The sequence below is a fragment of the Lacerta agilis genome, chromosome 11, assembly GCF_009819535.1.
Source record: "Lacerta agilis isolate rLacAgi1 chromosome 11, rLacAgi1.pri, whole genome shotgun sequence".
In the NCBI taxonomy this organism is placed as follows: Eukaryota; Metazoa; Chordata; class Lepidosauria; order Squamata; family Lacertidae; genus Lacerta; species Lacerta agilis.
The window spans coordinates 22922318-22941059 of record NC_046322.1 but is presented as its reverse complement, the minus strand read 5'-3'; the positions used below and the strand labels follow the sequence as shown (position 1 = coordinate 22941059).

Genomic DNA, 18742 nt, shown 5'->3' with positions numbered 1-18742 from the left:
GCCTTATTCTTTCTCTCCATCACCACACCCCATCCAAGTTTTGTCATTCCCATGTATCCTTGCAGTTACTTCTACACCTATTATGCTTTTGGTTCTGATTAAATTTGGAGTAGCAGCAGTAAGTGGCCAAGGACATGCCCCATTTTTTTTAAGATGATTGTTAAAGATTTGCTAGAAAAAAGTGGCGGAAATTTAAGCCCTGCCTCATCCTTCCTAAGGACCATTGGTGCAATTTGTTTTGTGCCTTCCTTATTACTTTGCAGTAGTTCTAGGTTAGGGGTGGGGGACCTGTACGTGTCAGGTGACTGATGGGAGTCCAACAACATCTGGAGAACCACAGGTTCTGCATTGCAGGGGGTTGGACTAGATGACCCTTGGGGTCCCTTCAACTCTACAATTCTATGATTCTGTAGGTTCTCCAGCTCTGCTCTTCATTATAGACTTTTCTCTCCTTTTTTGCATCCAGCTAAGTTTTATCTTCTCTAAGAGGTATATAGGTTTGGTGAGGTGTTTTTGCACATTCATGTGCCATTGCCACAAAACCCCCCTGATGACCATGAACTGTCTGCCAAATAGCTACGTTAGGAAAACGTTTGTCATTTGTAACACTGGAAACACAATTCTGTGTGTGTTCCTCCATTTTAATAATTAAAGCAAGATTCTTGGGATTCAGGTGCCATGCCTACCCGCAGCTAAAATGTTCTATCTTCCTGAGAAATTGCGGAAAAGTGGGACCTTTTTCTTTTTGACTGCTCAAAGATTAGATCAAGGAATCCTATTTTGTTTTATAGTGTTTTCCTATCTTGCAGAACCCAATCTTTCCTTTGTGGCAGCCTCTAAAATATAATGTAAAGCCATTACTAAATATCAACCCAAACTTTCTTTTGTTGTTAGCCAGCAGTTGTACAATAGTTGTGCAAATCAAATTCTTTATAGAGTTCTATGCAAGCTTCAAAAAACCATGAAAAGAAGACTTTTATTTTGAATTGTGCTTTCCTAATCACCCTTATCAGGGTGCTGACAGGTCTTGCAGACGTCTGCTGATTCTGTGGTTGCTCAATAATTGCAAGCATTGGGCATTCTCATGGATTTCAAAATGGTCAGTGATGTAACAGCCTCTGCTCCTGCTAAGGATTTACATAGCAGGAGCTGTCTGGAAACTGGAAATGCCATTATTTGTGTTATCTTCAAATTTATAGCGAATGGGCCCAGATATATCAGTATGAGCTAAGCCTTGTCTCATACAAGCAAGTGAGGTCATTTGGCAAGGTGACTCGACTAAGTGGATGTTGTGTTAGTTGGACTGGCGGTGGTGGCAGATGGGAGCTCTGAGATTTGCCATGTCTTCCTTCTGGGTTATGTCTCCCTCGTCCCTGCAGGCAGTCTCCCATCAGGTCCACTGGAGAAGCAAAACAGACTCTCTCCTGCAGCTGTGGGGGGGAAAAAGAGGTGCATTTCTAAAGTTGAAAAGCAAGATTCACAAAGGAATGAGTAATAGTTTTGCAAACCGCGCAGTAGTGCTGAGACTTGGGGACCCTGCTGCTGTCGTCAGCTCGATTTTCCACAGCAGATCTCCAGGGATGGCAACAAACGGCAGTGCTAAACTTCCAGAGGTCAATTTGCCTTGTTCCTTAAAACCGTCCACTACCAGGATTTCCCAATCACTAGTAGCAGCAGTGTGACTGTATTTAAACTTCACCCACCCACCCCCACCTCTCGTGACTGCAGACAGCATCTGGCAAAAAGCAGTCTCTGTGATTTGTATGCTGCTTAACCGTTCTTGAAATTGCCCGTTCTATGCAGAGTTGCAGAGAGCATGCTCAGATTCCTCAGCATCTCTGTCCTCTGCTGCATGCTGATCACCTCAGTGGCTGCCGCGGGCTCTCATTACTGGCAAATAGCATGCTGTGCTGATGCATGCACCATAATAGGAAGCACCTAGGCCTGTCATAAACAAACAGGTCTGGGGGAAAAAAGTGCAGGTCTGACGTATGGCGTGTCCATAGCAACAAGGAGAGATGAGGTTGCCATTTTGGAGTATATGCAGGCTAGTATAGCTCTCTACAAGAAGCCAGAAAGTACCTGACAGGATTCAAAAGCTGTTTCTATGTGTACATCAGGGGTTTTGTGAGGGATGCTGTTTGCAGGAAGCCGCTTGCAATGCCAGCAGCTTTAAATACAAACTTTTAAGGCATTTTAGAGCTTTATTTGAACTGTTTGGTTTTTCCCCCCCCTCCCTCCAAGTGTAATAGAAAGTTTTGTTGGAGAATGCTAGTGTTTTTTACTCCTAAGAAATGTTGATCCGATTACTCAAGGCAGTCTGCGTATATCGTTGGATGCTTAGTCATTTAAACTGAGAGGATACAAATTTTATGAGTAAGATGACTGTGAGTTCCTTACATTATGAAGTATGGCCAAAGTTTTTTGCACCTGAATTATGGATCCAGGTAAGATTCCATTTAATGTTGCTGTCTCTCCTTCATATTATTTCCTGCACCACTTAAATTAGGCTGCAATCCTACCCACACTTGCCTGAGGGTAAATGTCACTGAACTTAATGGGGCTTATTTATTTATGATGGGGAATATATTTTTATAACTTGTAGAAAGAGTATATCTGCAGCAGTTTTGTTCTGGTGTTGGAGACTAGGGCTTAAACGGCTGTTGGTGCTGTTGCAATGTGTAAAATGATCCTGTCTTATGCATGTGCTGGGAATTTCTTTGGGCTGGGTATAGTAAATTTGTTTTTCTTCAGTGAAATCACTGCATTGAAAAGTATTTCAAGTACTAAAAATTAGGAATGTACAAAGAACTGTCCACAGAGCTGAGTAGTTTTTTGTGATAGGATGATTAAAAACAACAACAACAACCTGCGTAACCTTTCCCCCTTCGTCCCTTGCTTTCCTATCTGAGTAATTGTAGCTCTTTTCAGTTATTCATATTTACAGAGCTTACAAGAAAGATCAGCTAATAGGAGCAACGGCGTGGCAATAAAATTGAACTTATATGGTGGTTACAAGGCACAGCAGTAGAAGGCAAGCATGCTTCAACCAGTTTTCTTTTTATTTTGGTTGAACTTATAAAAGATTTTAGTTTTTCTTAAGGAAGAGAGGAGAACTCGTGGTTGCAATATGACTGTTGACTAAAGTAGGTCTCTTTGTGTGCCTATATCCACAAATGAGAGGAATTTTTTAATTGAATAGTGAAGAATCACTGAATTGAACGTAGTGAGCTAAGCCATATAAGAATGTACTGAGAAAAGAGTAGGGTCTCCACTCCAGCACTCCAGGAGCAGAATGAACTATTAACTGTTGTAAGCCAAACCTTTTTCTCCCCACTTCAAGTGTCTGTTATTAGCCCCTGGACACAGGGCTATCTTCTTTTCAAATAGAGTAGTAAGGATACTGTATTTTCCCTATAAAGCAGAAAACAGCCTAGTTGCATAGTCTCTATTCTGTTTTTGTCCACCAGTGGGTTTTGTGGTTTTGCTTTCGGCTTGCTTTTATAGGGAAGAAATTTTGTTCTGCTTTACTGTTTGCATAGTACAGAGGCAAGGTTTCAGCAAATCCCAATTGGTGGGTGAGTGGTGGTGGGTTGTCAGTTCTTCCTCAATCAAACCACTTCTTGCAAATTGTGGGTGTGTCTTGCTTTGTTGGCCATATTCTTCCAAGCTTTATCACTGCTTCTGAATGGCATAGAGCAGTAGCAAGATTTTGCATCAGTTCCCTCGTGTAGAATCAGTGGCACTTTCTGTTGAAAATTCCAGAATTACAACACTTCTCTTTCATTACCCTGTAGGTGCAGTGGAAAGAAGGATAGTTTCAGGAACAACTTAAAGCCTCTGGGGTTTTTTTCCTTTGGTATTATTATTAAATTAAATTGGGACCAAACATGAAGGGCTCGAAACAGTATTGCAAAAGCAGAATTGCCTGCAGCAAAGCAGGTGGCATTAGATGGCAGCAAACACAGTAAGAGTGGAAATTCCCAGTTAGAAAAGGAATTGAAAAGTTGGGAGAAATGTTTCCAAGGTTGGAACTCCTGACCTGCGCTGACTTTCAGGCCAGGCAAATTGCTACAGAAGGGAGAAAGGGAAGAAGAAGGGATTTGCAATGGCAAGTGGGGAAAGGCAGGGACTGAAATGTGTCTTTGAGTACTTTTCCAGATGAAGATTCTTTCCTCCGGCGATAACACAGCTGTTGCCAACACTATGCTAGTATTCTCTCAATCCAGTGAGGTTCTCATGCAATGGTAGGTAGCTGGACACAAGGACCACCTGTCACAGGAAAACACCCATTATAGTTGCACTTCCTGTAGACAGAATTGTAGTTCACAAGCAGCTAGGGTTCAGCAGTTCAAGTGCTGGTAAAAAGCGATACTGCAGTGGGAGGACTTGCTGGTTGATAGCCTCTTTGGTACTAAAAACTGAAATGCCGCTATCCTTCGCTCTTGTTACTCTCAGTACTCCAGAAGATTGGATGGAGGAGGTGGAACACTCTGGTTGTGAAAGAATTAGTCCTGTGTTAAAATATTAGCCTGCTCCAGATTTATCTACTCTGGAGTGGTCAAACAGCCACTAGGCAAGAGGAAAAGGAGGATGTTTCATGAATGTTCATTTCTGTGGTTTATTTTCAGTTTGTTCTTGAAACCTTACTGCCACATTTAACACTTGCACGTTTCTGAGAGTTTTGCAGGTCTTTCCAGCTATCAGTAATTTGGTTGTAGAGCCTCATTTGGAACTTTGGGACGTTTTATCATGATTCTTTTTCCATGTGATGCAAATACTCAAAGCAATCCACAGGGCTCCTCCCATCTTTCTCCAGTGCTGAATGTATGCAGATGTAGCCGTTACCAGTGCCTTGGTGGCATTATCCAACATGAGCTCTTATATTGATGGAGCTAGAGGAATTTGCTCTGAATAACAGGCGCCTGTTGTTTAGGTAATACTGTGATATATTGTCTCAATCAAATATCTGTTCAGTCCCATGCTTTAATCTAGGATTGTCCTTCCGGAGTAGGAAACCAGTTGAACCTCCTGGTTTTTTGTTTGATTCTCCCACCCACCCACCCCATACAACTCATTTTAACATGACTCATTGTTTGAATTCAATTATGACTTAGGTCTTGCCAATGAGGACCCTGCTCTTAGTCATTGAAATGAGTTTGGGCTGAGCATTCGTCTACTCTTTTTATATCTTTATCAAGCCAGTATGGGTATATTTTTGAGTAGTGGTGATTTCATCCATCTTATCCCCCCACCCATAAAGCTATGAGCTGCTGCAGGGGGGAGCCCTGAACACATACATACGTACCGGTATGTATGTATGTGTGTGTGTATATATACCGTATATAATATGAAAACCTTTCTAGATCACCTACTATTTAAATGCCTTTAAGATCTGGCTGTAATAGAACAGATCCTGTGGTGCTCTATATTTTGCATTCAACAGAAGACAAAGAGGCTGTGTACACTACACACTTTTAAAGCACATTTTAAGACCTCCCCCCCCCATGTACTTTAAAATTACCGTGTATATGAAGCCCGAGAATGATGGGTTCTGGCCAAATATATACCTAATGGAAGTGGGGACACACACACACACACACCCACACCCAGCATACAAGTTTCATTTTCCTCTGACCTGCAGATTTTGGAGATAATAAAAGGTTACATAAAGATTTTTTTACACATTTGTTTGTTTAAAAAATGGTCTAAAATGCTTGGTATTTTAAAAATCTCTAAGCAGTGTACAGTATGAAAACAATATCCATTGACCCAAGTAAAAATGCAGCCTAAAATCAATACAATGGTATCAAAACATAAAAGCATATAAAGGTATTCAGTGGATTCATACACGTACATCAGAGTCCAATCTTATGGGTCAGGGAAAGTGGGGAAAAACGTACAAAATTTGAAGCTACTGATGGTTGCTTTGGATTACAAGTCCCACCATCTGTGACCAGGACAGTCATGATGGTACTCGTAGGGGCAAACATCTGGAGGAGCAGCAGATTAGCAAAGGCTGGTATAGCATGTTCAGGACAAAGAATTGTAAAGCTTTGGGGACTAATGGATTTATTTTTGCGTACATCTTAAGTTCAGAGCCCATTTTGTCAGATACGGAGTGTTTTCATTTTACAGATATATGTGCATATCTTGGGTGATATACAGAGAGGGAAACAAATGTAAGCCCAAGGGTCATGAACAGTGTTAGAAAAGGAGATATGAGAGCTAGGAGCTAAATGTCATCTTAAACCTAGGTTATGGGCGCAAGAACAGAATGTTTAGGTGCACTTTTTTAATAACAAGAATAATAACCTGAAAATGAATGAACTGCATCTAAAATATTATGTTCATTTTTCACATGGTCTAGTCCTTCCCCTGCCCACCCCCCTAATATTATTAAGAGAATCTCTTCTCCAGTCTTCAGAGAGTAGCTGGAAGTGGGGAGGCAGAAACAGGTCCTCCTTTCCTTCCACTCTGCAATTTTAATATGAAATCTTAGGCGCAGTACTGTGCCCAGAGCTCAGAAACTGCTCTTGTTAATTAAATTCCCTGTCGCAGAATGCGCCTAGAACAATGGGAGTTTTGAACGCTGATCATGGAATGCAAGAGGGTCAATAGGTCCGGGACATTTCTGGGCAAAGCTCAAACTAGGTAGATAAGCACTATGCTCGCTTTTGGTGATAACACAGCTGTTCTAGTTTTGGGTAGCTAATTTAATGCCTGTAGCAGGGAAAGAACCCATAGGCTCCATGAAGACCTAAGAAGTCTCCCATTTCTGCAGTTCCACACTAGACTCTTATCTCTGACATTTCTGTAGGCCTATTGCAAAATGGTGACTTTCAGGACAGCTGCAAAATGTCCTGGGAGACTGGTATGTTCTTGCCCTAGTTTTTGAACATTGCCATTTTTTTTAATATTAAATTTGTGCCCACCTGTTCTTTTCACTCACCATTTTTTCCTACTCAGACAGCAAGTGATGTCATGTATGACACTGGAAGATTGATAGATCTACAAGCCTTTGATGGTATGGCTTAGGTCCTGTAGTAAAGTATCCTGAATGACTCTAGAGAGAACAGTGCATCTAAGTTTGGTGTAGATCCGGGATTCCTGCCTAAATTTGACAGTTCTTTGTGCTAGTGGGTAGTCCTTCAGATTAAAGGACAATGAGTAAGTAAGGGCAGATTATGAATGGAGGTGCATTGTCCAGGATGGGCTGTATATCTTTGATAATAATGGAGGAGTTCAGTGGGGAGCAGTACATGTCATACTGCATTTCTCTTCTGCCATTATAGTACTGCAGGCTCATTTGTGCACTCTTATCACCTGCCAACATTTCTTCTTTTGATGTCTGCATAGGATAACAGGTCATTTGTGATGTAAAAGAATAAATGGGCCCAAATCTCACTTAAAAAACCCCCAAAACAAAACCAAAAGAGGCAATGTTCAGAAACAGAGCTGGAAGATTTTCAGCCTCCCAGGACATGTCCTGCTGACTCGAAAGTCGCCACACTTCAACAACAAAAACTTCAAAGGAATACTCCATTGAGAAATAGAATTTATCAGGGCATTTGACTATTAATTTGGTTATTAAGTGAGTTTATGGATTCCTCCCCCAACTCTTGATACAAAATTAGCATAGTAAAGGTAGGACTGTTGTATTAAGCTACTTACTGCTGCTTGTGAGTGGCCATACTGCATTTGAACTTCACTTTAAAATGTCCTAGGCCTTTTGATTCTCTTGTATTTCCTGGCTTTATGCCCCTCCCCCTCCCCCAGAAAAAAAAATTGTGCGTGGCATAAATATGACAAATGGCTTGAGGCCCACAAATGCTTCTGCCACAATGCACCTACTTTATTAACCTTTAAAGTGCCATGAGATTTCATTGGTTTTTCTGCCACAACAGTCTGTCACGTTTAGGGTTGTATTTTAAACAGAGATAGAAAGTTCAGTAATGGAAGAAGGCACAGAGTGTTGGGCGTGTTTTAATCAATTTGATTTGTTTTCTCCTATGTTAAAATTTCAGCAAATATCACGTCACAAAGTAGAGTTGGTTTAACTTATTGGCTAAGGCTGCAATTGTCTCTACGCACTTATCTGTGAGTACTTCGAACTCAATTGAGGCATCTCTGTGTAATTTTGTTGTGAATCTGGAAGACACTGGTTTTAATTGCACTTCTGCCATTAACTTGCTTGGTGGACTTGGGTAATTGTGCTGTCCTGTACCTGAAACCATAACCCCTTGTCTTTAAGCAGTGGCCAGCAAACCAAGTTCCCTGTGTCAAATCCAATCATTTGGTGGCCAACAAAGCACTCACCATCAAATGGTAGCTCTCAAGTCTTTGTGGTCTGAAGGCTTATATGATGCAGCCACCTAGCTGAGCCTTAAGCAGATCTGAGTCTGCCAAAGGGAAGGGTCTAGGTGGAAGGCTACTTGGAGACCTAGTGTATGCTGCCTTAAGTTCCATGACAAAAGAAAACAAAATATGAATTACAGTATTTACATTAAATTAAAGTGCTACCCAACCCTATCAGCCCCAAACAAAATTTCTTACAAACACTTGCCTAGTCCCTGGAAAAAGAGCATTCCAGTTACTGGTACATAGACCCATTGCATATCATTTTGGCTGCTTTGGCTGTGAATCCCAAGGAACTGTGCACATCAGTGGCCAATGAATTGTCTGCAAAGGAAGACTGTGGCAGTGTTCCCCACTTCTGTCCAGTATGAATGAACAACGTTTTGTTCAAATACAAGCAGGAATTCAGCTCCATGTTAACACCAGCAGCTTCCTGACACAAAGGCTAACAAAAAACTACACAAGCGTAACAATAAATTCTTGCTCCAAAACCTAATGATGGATTTTATAAAAGACACCTTTTCTAGGAAACAGAATCATTTGTTAGGTTATAGAAACAGAGTGGTTGACTTTTCCTGTGTAAAGGAACACATTTACATTTGGATCGCTCTTTGTATGTGTAGATGGCACACAAACAGCTTTAATCAGTTTGGGAGCTTAGAATCAGACAGAATTTAAGAGTTGGAAGGGACCACGAGGGTCATCTAGTCCAACCCCCTGCAGTGCAGGAATCTTATATTACAAGCCTTTTTATATTGAGAAAATATAAAATATCTGCGTCCAAAGCAGAACAAATCTTTTGGGCTAAGAGAGTGCTGAATCAGTTCTCTGCTGAAATAGTAATATTGCCCTGCTACCCTTTTCAAGAAGGGGGATGATAGCAGTGCTTTGGTAGCAACTGACGCCTGAGTCAACAAGTCTGTGTGGAGCAGCTTGCAATGTGCCTTTGAAATTCTGCTATCTAGTCAGGGTGATTTATAGGCTCTTGCTCTGGCATGTACATGCTGGGGCCCTACTGGGCTTGTTTGTTTTTGTGTTAGCTCGGTTACCTAGCACTCCACGAAGTGGTGGCTCTTTCCTTTTTTTCTTTTTTTAAGTGACACACAAAGAATTTAGCACGAATACTTCTTCAGAGCGAAGGGGTAAGGTGGCAGGCAGCTGGGGACAGGAAGGGGGTGGGGTGGGAGAGAGAGAGAGAGTAATCCTTCAGTTTCTCTCCAAGCTTTTATTTTAAATTCCCTCCTGCATGGAAACATTTTGTGTTTGGGGTTAACATGCATTTTAGTTTCTTCATCTCATTTATGACGAGCTATACAAGTAATGTTCATAGGAAACCAGCAAAGGGCGATATTTGGGCCTGGAGCATGGCTTTGAAGATACGTGATGCAGCAACCTTGCAGAAGCTTGGGCTGGTTGGTGCTTAGACAGGAGGAACCCTGTGCATGGTGCTTTGCACTCCATGATGGACGGAACATGTGTTGGAAATGTAATAAGGAAATAAATTGTGCCTATGAAGATCTATGGAAGTGTTAACTTTAACTATTAGTATTGAAAGGATCAGTAGATCAGTCTTCCTTTTATTTCAAGCTGATTTTTAGAAACATAGAATTTTAGAGATGACCCCAGCCCCCTGCAGTGCAGGAATCACAACCAAAGATGGTCATTTAACCTCTGCTTAAAAACCTCCAATGAAGGAGAGTGCACACCCTCCCGAGGGAGTCTGTTACACTGTCAAACAGCTCTTGCCACGAGAAAGTTTTTCATTGTGTTTAGTCAGAATCTTCTTTATGCTATTAGTTCAAATCCCACCCTCTGAGGCAGCAGAAAACAAGTTTGCTCCATCTTCCATGTGACAGCCCTTATAGATATTTGAAGACGACTATCATATCTCCTCTTATCCAGGCTAAACAGAACCAGTTCCCTCAACCATTCCTCATAAGGCTTGGTTTCCAGACCCTTGATCGTATTGGTTGTCCTCCTCTGTACACATTACAGCTTATCAATATCCTCCTTAAATTGTGGTGCCCAGAACTGGACACGGTACACCAGGTGTGGTCTGACCAAGGCAGAAGAAAGCAGTACTGTTACTTACCTTGATCTGGACACTAGAATTCTGTTGATGCAGCCTAGAATCTCATTAGCATTTTTTGCTGCTTCTTCACACAGTTGACTCATAAGTTGATAAGCTTGTGGTCTATTAAGACCCCAGATCCTTTTCACATACACCACTACTGCCAAGCCAGGTGCCCCCCCCCATCTTATATTTGTGCAGCCGGTTCTTTCAGCCTAAGTGTAGAACCTCACATTTGTCCCTATTGAATTGTTAGTTTGGAACCAGTTCTTCAATCTGTTAAGGTTATCTTGAATCCTAATTCAGTCTTCTGCATCATTAGCTACCCCTCCCAGTTTGGTGTCATCTGCAAATTTGATGAGCATCCCCACAATTCCTTCGTCCAAGTCATTTATAAAGACTTTGAACAACTATGGGCAGGACAGAAGCCTGTGGCACCCCACTTGTCACTTTTTTCCAGGATGACAAGGAACCATTAATAAGTACTCTTTGGGTTTGATCAGTCAACCAGCTACAAACCCACCTAACAGTTACTTCATTCAGCCCACATTTTAGCAGTTTCCTCGTAAGAAAATCGGGGCTATGTCTGCAGCATTCCCCTGATCCACCAGGTTTGCAACTCTTATCAAAAGGAAAAAGGAAAGAAATGAGATTTGTTTGGCATGACTTTCTTTTGAGAAACCCATATAAATGGCATATTATAAAGGACACATTCCTGCAATAGGTTCTTCAGCCACAGATATCAGTGATATGAATGGAATTTCCACAAGAGCGTTGTCCGTGCTCTTGAGCTGCAACCACTTCTTGTACTGAGGATTGTGCCAGGAGGACTTTCCTCTGGCTTTTGTCCAAGGCAAGGAGAACTTGTGCCCCATTTGCCCTTCAGAATTCTCAAAGCATTATCCTTCCTTGGGGATAAATCTTAGAAGCAGGTAGGAGAAGAAAGAAGAATTACACAGCTCCTACCCACACCTGTCTTCCTTAGTTGCTGTTTTATTTGGGGGGGGGGTAGGTGGGGGGGGAGACAGGGATGAGTTTGCCTTGTCTGTGGTACTGCTGAGGTATTCATCTCAGAAACAACCATTTTCCCAGACTCCACACAGATCTCAGGTGTGTGCTTGTAAATAAGAAACAATCCGTGCAAAGCCCTGTAATTTTGCACTTACCGCTAGGCTTCTTCCAGCTGTTGTGTTTAAACCACGCTGGAAAGCTCTGCTGTGATACTTGTGTGAAAAGCTTGTGTTTTCTGTTCCACCCCCGCCTGGTTTTCTTTCCCATTCAGTCCAACCAGGATTCATTGGGCTGTTTGTGGGTCCCGTCCCACCCCACCTACCCTTAGAATTTTAGAATGTCTGCAAAGTTCGGTGTTTCCCTGAACTTACTGAAATGCCCGTCATGTACATGGGTGATGCCGTTTTAGCTACTTAATGCAGTGGCACCAACCTCTGAACATAGGAAATGGAGGGAGCAATATGATGGGAGACTCTTAGTGGTTCAACCAGAGGAGTCTGAACGGTGCTATCCCATTCAATTCCAGCATCTAACTCAGAATGCCAACACCACAATCATTTTTCACTGTCCTCAGACTCAGCAGTAGCATGAGCTTCTGGTGCCTAGGCTGTGTGATCGTGCTTCGGGCTCAGGGGTAAGAACAGGAGAGAGAATATCAACTTGATGGACAGCTTTACAGCTTTTTAATCTCTTCTCCATACTCCACCCTCTGGTTTTCCCCATAAAGCTTTCTAAAACAAGCTCTGGCTTAAGAGCAAATGAAACAAAAGGTGTTTTTGTGTTGAACTGATACTTGGAAATGTATCTGAGCAGTTCGCCTGCAGCAGTCCCTGCTAATGGTTCTGTCAGGAATGTCGTAGTCTCCCAAAATGTGACATTTTTGTTTGTCTCTTTGTGTGCATTTAAGAGAGTCCACTTTTAGACAAAGACTAAGATGTACTCAAACTGCTCAGAAGTACTTTCAATCATTTCCTAATTGTCCGTTATAAAATGTTTTCAGGTTGAAATCACAAGATTCAACTTTGTGCAGGCAATTTCATTGCATGCTTACCCAGAGGTAAGCCCATTGCATTCAGTGGCATTTAAGCTGCAGTCTTGCACACACTTACCTGGGAGTATTGAACACTGGTGCTTACAGCAGAGAAAACATGCCTAGGATTGCACTTACCGTAGTTACGTCTTGTCTCTGGGTATATTCCCCCTCTCACCTCTCCATCTAAGAAACCTTGGTTTTGCCACTGGAGGCTACCCAGATTTTTGTTCACTTAAGTTCCTGAACTTGGTCCTTGGTCTACAAACTGCATGGGTCCTTGGAGCCTTGAACGGTGGTTTCAGGGCTTCCTGCAGATCTCCCTGTGAGCCAATACTTGGATAGAAAAATAGCCAACCAGCTTGCTTTTGCGTAATTTGTTTGCTCTTTGATGAGCAACATAATGCAACATAAACATAACATAAAATGGAAACCAGCAGCTAACTTTTTGATTATCATATTCCTTTCCACCATGCCAAGGCTGTGCTAGTATTTCTAGAAAGATATGTACGCCTGGATAGCTCAGTTGGTTAGAGCATGGTGCTGATAATGCCAGGGTTGCAGGTTCGATCCCCATATGGGACAGCTGCATATTCCTGCATTGCAAGATGTTCCCCAGAGTCCCTTCCAACTCTACAATGATTCCATTTATGACTGTGTGTTGGGTTATGGGCCTGTGTCAAGGTTTGATTTGATTTGACAGGATGACAACTCCTGATTTCCTCAGACATTAAGAGTTTGGGGGCACAATATAACCAAAATAGAGGCGTTAGTTACCGGTAAGTAAGCACATACTCAAGTGTCACCCATTGAAATGGGCAGAACTTTTGCTGGATCTTTTGCTGTTTGGGATACAACCTTTTATGCATCCGAGTACACAAAGAACTGTGGATTAGTTAGAACAGTGGTAACTTCACTGCTACCCACAGCAGGTGAGAAGAACAAATGTTTCCTAAATATTCACCTATTAGTTTTTGTTGTCACTGAGATATTTTTAAATATTCCCAAGTAATTGGACTTTGATGCTTACTTCCACCTCATTTCTTCCCTTGCTTTCCTACTGGTACTGCTGTTTTATCATTCTACGTGGGTTACAAATCTCATTTGAGGGTGCTGGCCTTCTCCCGTCAAGGTCTGCCGTCACTCAATTCCACACAGGCTACTTCATCATCTGTTTGTGTTCACATGCTTCTACATGCTGCTTTGGGACAAACATCATCAGCACTTCACAGTCTTGACCCTAAATGCCCCCCCTCCCCTCGCCTTAGGAAGTTGCTCCTCACATTTCTGGTTTCCTGAGTTTTTAGCTTGCTGACTTTATCCTATGTGTCAGCTTCTCCCATGTTCATTTCACTTCCTCTGATAAAAGCGGGCTTGCATGATGCTTCACCGATATCTGAATTTTTGTGGCGACCGGCAGTATCTTTTCCTAACTGTGACGCATCAGCTCATTGATAAAAGTTACTTATGGGGGGGGGGGAACACCTCTGAAAGAGGCTGGATGAAACAGATTCTGTTAGAAAAATAAGATGTGTAGCTGCCTTTTATCTCTTTCTCGCTTCTTTTAATGAGAGGCATTGACGCAGTTCAGATGTAGCATACGAAGCCAAACTATGGCTTTGCATGAGTGAGCAAACGTACACGTCATGCCTTGGTTCTTGAACGGCTTAGTTGACAAACAAATCGGCTCCCGAACGCCGAAAACCCGGAAGTAAGTGTTCCTGTTTTCGAATGTTTTTTTGGAACCTGGACATCTGATGCGGCTTCTGCTTGAGTGCAGGAAGTTCCTGCAGCCAATCGGAAGCTGTGCCTTGGTTTTCGAACAGTTTTGGGAGTCAAACGGACTTCCGGAATGGATTAAGTTCAAGAACCAAGGTATGACTGTATACAGGTTCTGGAGCAAAGACAGCAACTACTGCGCTCCCTTCCTGGACTTGCTGCTACACATCCTGGGGTGAAGCTACTGTTGGGCTTAGCATTGCATCCAAACTCAGGCCCCACACAGGCGATAATGATTTTTCCAGGTTTGACTGTTTTAGCTGGGGCTGCTGGGAGTTTGGGTTCCTTGGAGGCAGGGCATTACCTAGTAGTATTTATCACCACTTCCTTCACCATAAGAAGCAGAGAAGCACATATTGGAGCTGCATCCTTTCACTATGTAATATTTTCTGTGCAATTAGTTTTTTCTAAACAGAGTATCAGTACAGGTATTTCTATTGCTGCTTACAATCTAAAACCTAAAAGAGCCTACAGTGGTACCTCGGGTTATGGACCCAATCTGTTCCGGGGTGCCGTTCGCACCCTGAAAAGTTTGTAACCCGAGCGGCAATATCGCACTTCTGCGCATGCGCAAACTGCGCAGACCGCTTCTGTGCATGCTCGCCCACGTTCGGAACCCCCCCCAAAAAGCACCCTGAAGCACACATAACCCAAGGCATGACTGTAGTTGTTCTGCAGCGAAAAGCCTGTTTGTTGTCAGAAGCTGACTTGATTAAGATTAAAAGAGCATTTATAGGCAATAAAGCAGAAACATAATCTCTCTCTCTCACTCACACACACACACACACACACACACACACACACACACACTTTCTCACTCACTGTGTAATAACTTCACCCTGGCAAGTGTTGTGCAGCCCATAAGCCTTAAAACCCACCCTGAAAGCAGTAGGCAGACAAGAATAGTGTTGTGGAGGGTGGCCCTCTGGTGGTGCCATTTGTAGTTTTGCCTTTCTGGCCTTGTTTTGAAATCTTAGCCTGAAACAGGATAGCTGTGTTAGAAATGCTGTGAAGTGAACATACTAAATATATTTTGCTGGTTCTAGCCTTGCTTGATTAAATATTTGATTGTGTTTTATTGTTACTTTTTTATTACTGTAACCCACATATACAGTAGTGCCTCGCTAGACGAAAGGCATTCGCTAACGAAAGGCTGACTCACAAGACGAAAAAAGTTTGCGATTCCCCCCCCCCGTCAAACCGCTCTTCCCCCGTTGGTGCTTTGCAAGACGAAATTTTCGCCAGACGACAGCACTCGCAGAACGAATTAATTTCGTCTTGCGAGGCACCACTGTTAAGTGGAAAGTCTGGATAGAAGTTTCTTAAATAAACAAGCACACTCTGCTTGGCAAAAAAAATTCCTCTGCACCATCCTTCCCAACACTTTGCATATGTGTGGTGCTGAAACGTGGCTCTGTGTCCAACAATATAGATTTTTTGTTTATGCTGACGGTGTGATGACATTCATGTCGAGAACTTCCTGCCCCCACACCTCACACACACACACACACACAGTTCTTTTGTCCCTCTTGCAGTGAGATTCCAAGTCAGCCTTGCTGAAAGACAGACAGGATTGGAGGCAACTTGACAACGACTCACCCAATCTTTATTCTTTTAATAACTTGTTTTTATAACAGTACAAAATACAACAATACGGTGCAGAGCAGCCGTGCAGTTAATGTCAATTTCAGTTACATATCTCATTGGCCCAGTCGTGTAGCAGAATAAAAATTAAGTGCTGATTGTGATATAAATAAGTTAGGCATAGCTTCATAAGATAAATATTCTCAACACTGCTTAGGGTGATGATATGAACAGCTCCTGTATAGGTTGTTGGTAGGTAGGTGTACAGGGACGAAGGTGGCGCTGTGGTGTAAACCACTGAGCCTTGGGCTTGCCGATTGGAAGGGCAGCAATTCGAATCCTCAGGACGGGGTGAGCTACCGTTGTTCAGTCCCAGCTTCTGCCAACCTAGCAGTTTGAAAGCACACCAGTGCAAGTAGGTAAATAGGTACCGCTCCGGCAGGAAGGTAAATGGTGCTTCTGTTTGCTGCTCTGGTTTCACCAGAAGCGGTTTAGTCATGTTGGCCACATGACTCAGAAAAACTGTCTGCAGACAAACGCCGGCTCTCTTGGCTAGTAAAGCGAGATGAGCGCCGCAACCCCAGAGTCATTTGCGACTGGACTTAACTGTCAGGAGTCCTTTACCTTTATTTATGTGTACACATTGTCCAGAATGAAGAAATGTATAAATAATGACTATAATTTAAACATAAATACAATACTCCTCAACATAGCGGGGGAGATTGGGATGAGGTAACCTGCCTATGGTTCTTTAAACTGGATTTAAATCAGAGAAGTCTTCAAAGAAATGATGAGCCACTCTTCCTTTACATACGGGTAAATTTATTTCCCCGGTTTGGTAACATTTAAGAAGTCATGCAAAGCCACACTTTGAAGGCCCGAGCCTTTCCCTTAGTAGAGTAACCTGGCACCTTCCAGTTGTTGTTGGATTAATTGTAGTCCAGCCACATCTGGAGGGCAGCAGATGGGTGAAAGTTTTAGCTGGTACAATGAGTAAAAGTCATTTCCAATTTTCAATTTCTACAAACTGCTGTGTACATAGGTCTGCTATATATAAACACACAAACCCAAGAATATTGTTAACAGAAATATTTTACTCTACCTATTAATGTTCGGAATGCAGTAATAATTGTACCTTAGTTTGCAAAACTTTTAAGCAGCCTTATTCACAGCTGCAGGCATACAAGCAATAGTTGATTGCAGTGACTGAGCAAACTTTGCTAGGTAGTCTGCAGTGCAACAACGCTTAGAAAAAACAAAATAGCTGCTTTAAGATACCGTTTATTATCAGTAGAGGGCAGTACATGCAAACAGAATTGAACAGAACTGTGTAGTGTACACACGGCAATGCCAAAACTTTATACAGTACATTGCAAAAGTAATTATTACAAGTTTAGTGCACAAAGAGATGCTTCATTCTACCTAAAACCCCCATCATTCAACCAAACAGTGTTTTTTGACAGGGTGTCCTAAAACTGTGGTTTTTGAACATTCTGCTTCTGGGAACCATTTTCATATTGAGTTGTTAGCTGAAGAACCCCTGGGAAATGCAAAGGATTCCCGTGTGTGTGTGTGTGTGTGTGTTCTAGGGTGGGCATTTCATGCAGGGTGCAGTCTTGGCTTGGCACGTCTCACTTTTGCTCTTGAGTGCTCTGGGAGAGCATCTGTCCTGCCTTGGTCCCTGAGACAGGTACAAGGTGGGAGAGCTAGATCCCAATGACAGGAAGTTGGCCAAACACCAGAACACCAAGGGAACTCCAAGTCCATCAGGGTAGAAACAACAGGCTGGGTTGCATAGAGCTACGGGTGTGTTCTGTTCCAGCAACTCGCAGTCTTGAACCCAGACCCTGCTTGGGCCCAGCTGCCTTCCAGGTTCTCTGTTTCCAAAGAGGCCCCTTACTCCCATGAAGCTTGGGGCTAGGAGCAAGTTTGACTTCCGCCTCTAATTCTACAGATCAACCCTGTCCACAGGCCTCCCCAGACTGTTGGCTACAGGTGGTCCTGCTGACATTCATGCCATGTTGCTTGAGGTGTCTGGGGTAGTTCAGATTGAGGGGCTCCCATAAGGTCTTCAGGCTGGGCAGCTTCGGGGTTGTTTGTAGTTAATACTTATTTTTATTTTTTGAACCTCTTTTCAGACCTATACTCAAAAGTCTCATTCGTACCCTACTCTGAACAGAATCCCGAAGAGCGTGTGCTTTGGAATGAGGATGAGGACTATATTTCTAGCAATATTTTAATAGGAAACAGAAGTAGCATTAGCTTTATATTAGTGCCATGTGTTTCATTAGTTACTATAGTTTTATAGTTAAGAGTGAGGTGTGAACCAGGGTGTTCCTGGAACAAACCTTGCATCAGATGTCACTTTACTGAGTGGCCTTGGAAATGGCACTCAGATTCATTCCATTTCCTATAATATTGGGGTAATAGTGACTTATCTTGCACAATGGCTGTAATGATAGCTGAAATGATGCAAATTAATGGGCTGTGAGGACCTGGAAAAGAACCAACCCATTCTATTACTAACTTTGCTGTCGCAAAATCTAGTAGATCAGACCATCCTATTTTTAGCTTTCTTGCTTCTCTATCAGTTTAGGCTTCAGATGGATCCAAAAAGAAATTGAAACATGGAATTTTAGAACCTATTTCAAACAGTTTCTCTGGCCTTTCACTATTCAACAGATTCAGCCTCAGTTTCATTGCCACCCTGCCATATGGGTGCACAAGTTGACATTGTAAGGGTGCTGAAGTAAATCTGCCAAGTTGACAAACATATTGTGTAAGTCATGGTTAAGATACATCAGCTGAAAAAATATTTGTAACACATAAATTTCAACATGACCCTTTTGTAGGTGCCTTCCCAGGTGCACCCAGAGGGTTGGTGCTGGTGTAATTGAATCACTGATTGA

At 42.5% G+C, this 18742-nt stretch overlaps 1 protein-coding gene across 9 annotated transcripts in view; it reads left to right on the top strand.

Moving 5' to 3' along the window:
* Positions 1 to 18742, top strand: part of PDE4D (phosphodiesterase 4D) — a 622016-nt gene that overhangs the window by 570862 nt on the left and 32412 nt on the right. The window contains exon 1 of one of the 9 annotated variants that reach the window (XM_033163816.1): positions 2348 to 2447. The exons of the other annotated variants lie outside the window; for them this stretch is intronic. Within the exon in view, the coding sequence (XP_033019707.1) occupies positions 2373 to 2447 (75 nt within the window). The 5' untranslated portion in view covers positions 2348 to 2372. Of the gene's footprint in view, positions 1 to 2347; positions 2448 to 18742 lie in introns of those variants that run through there. 9 annotated transcript variants of the gene reach the window in all.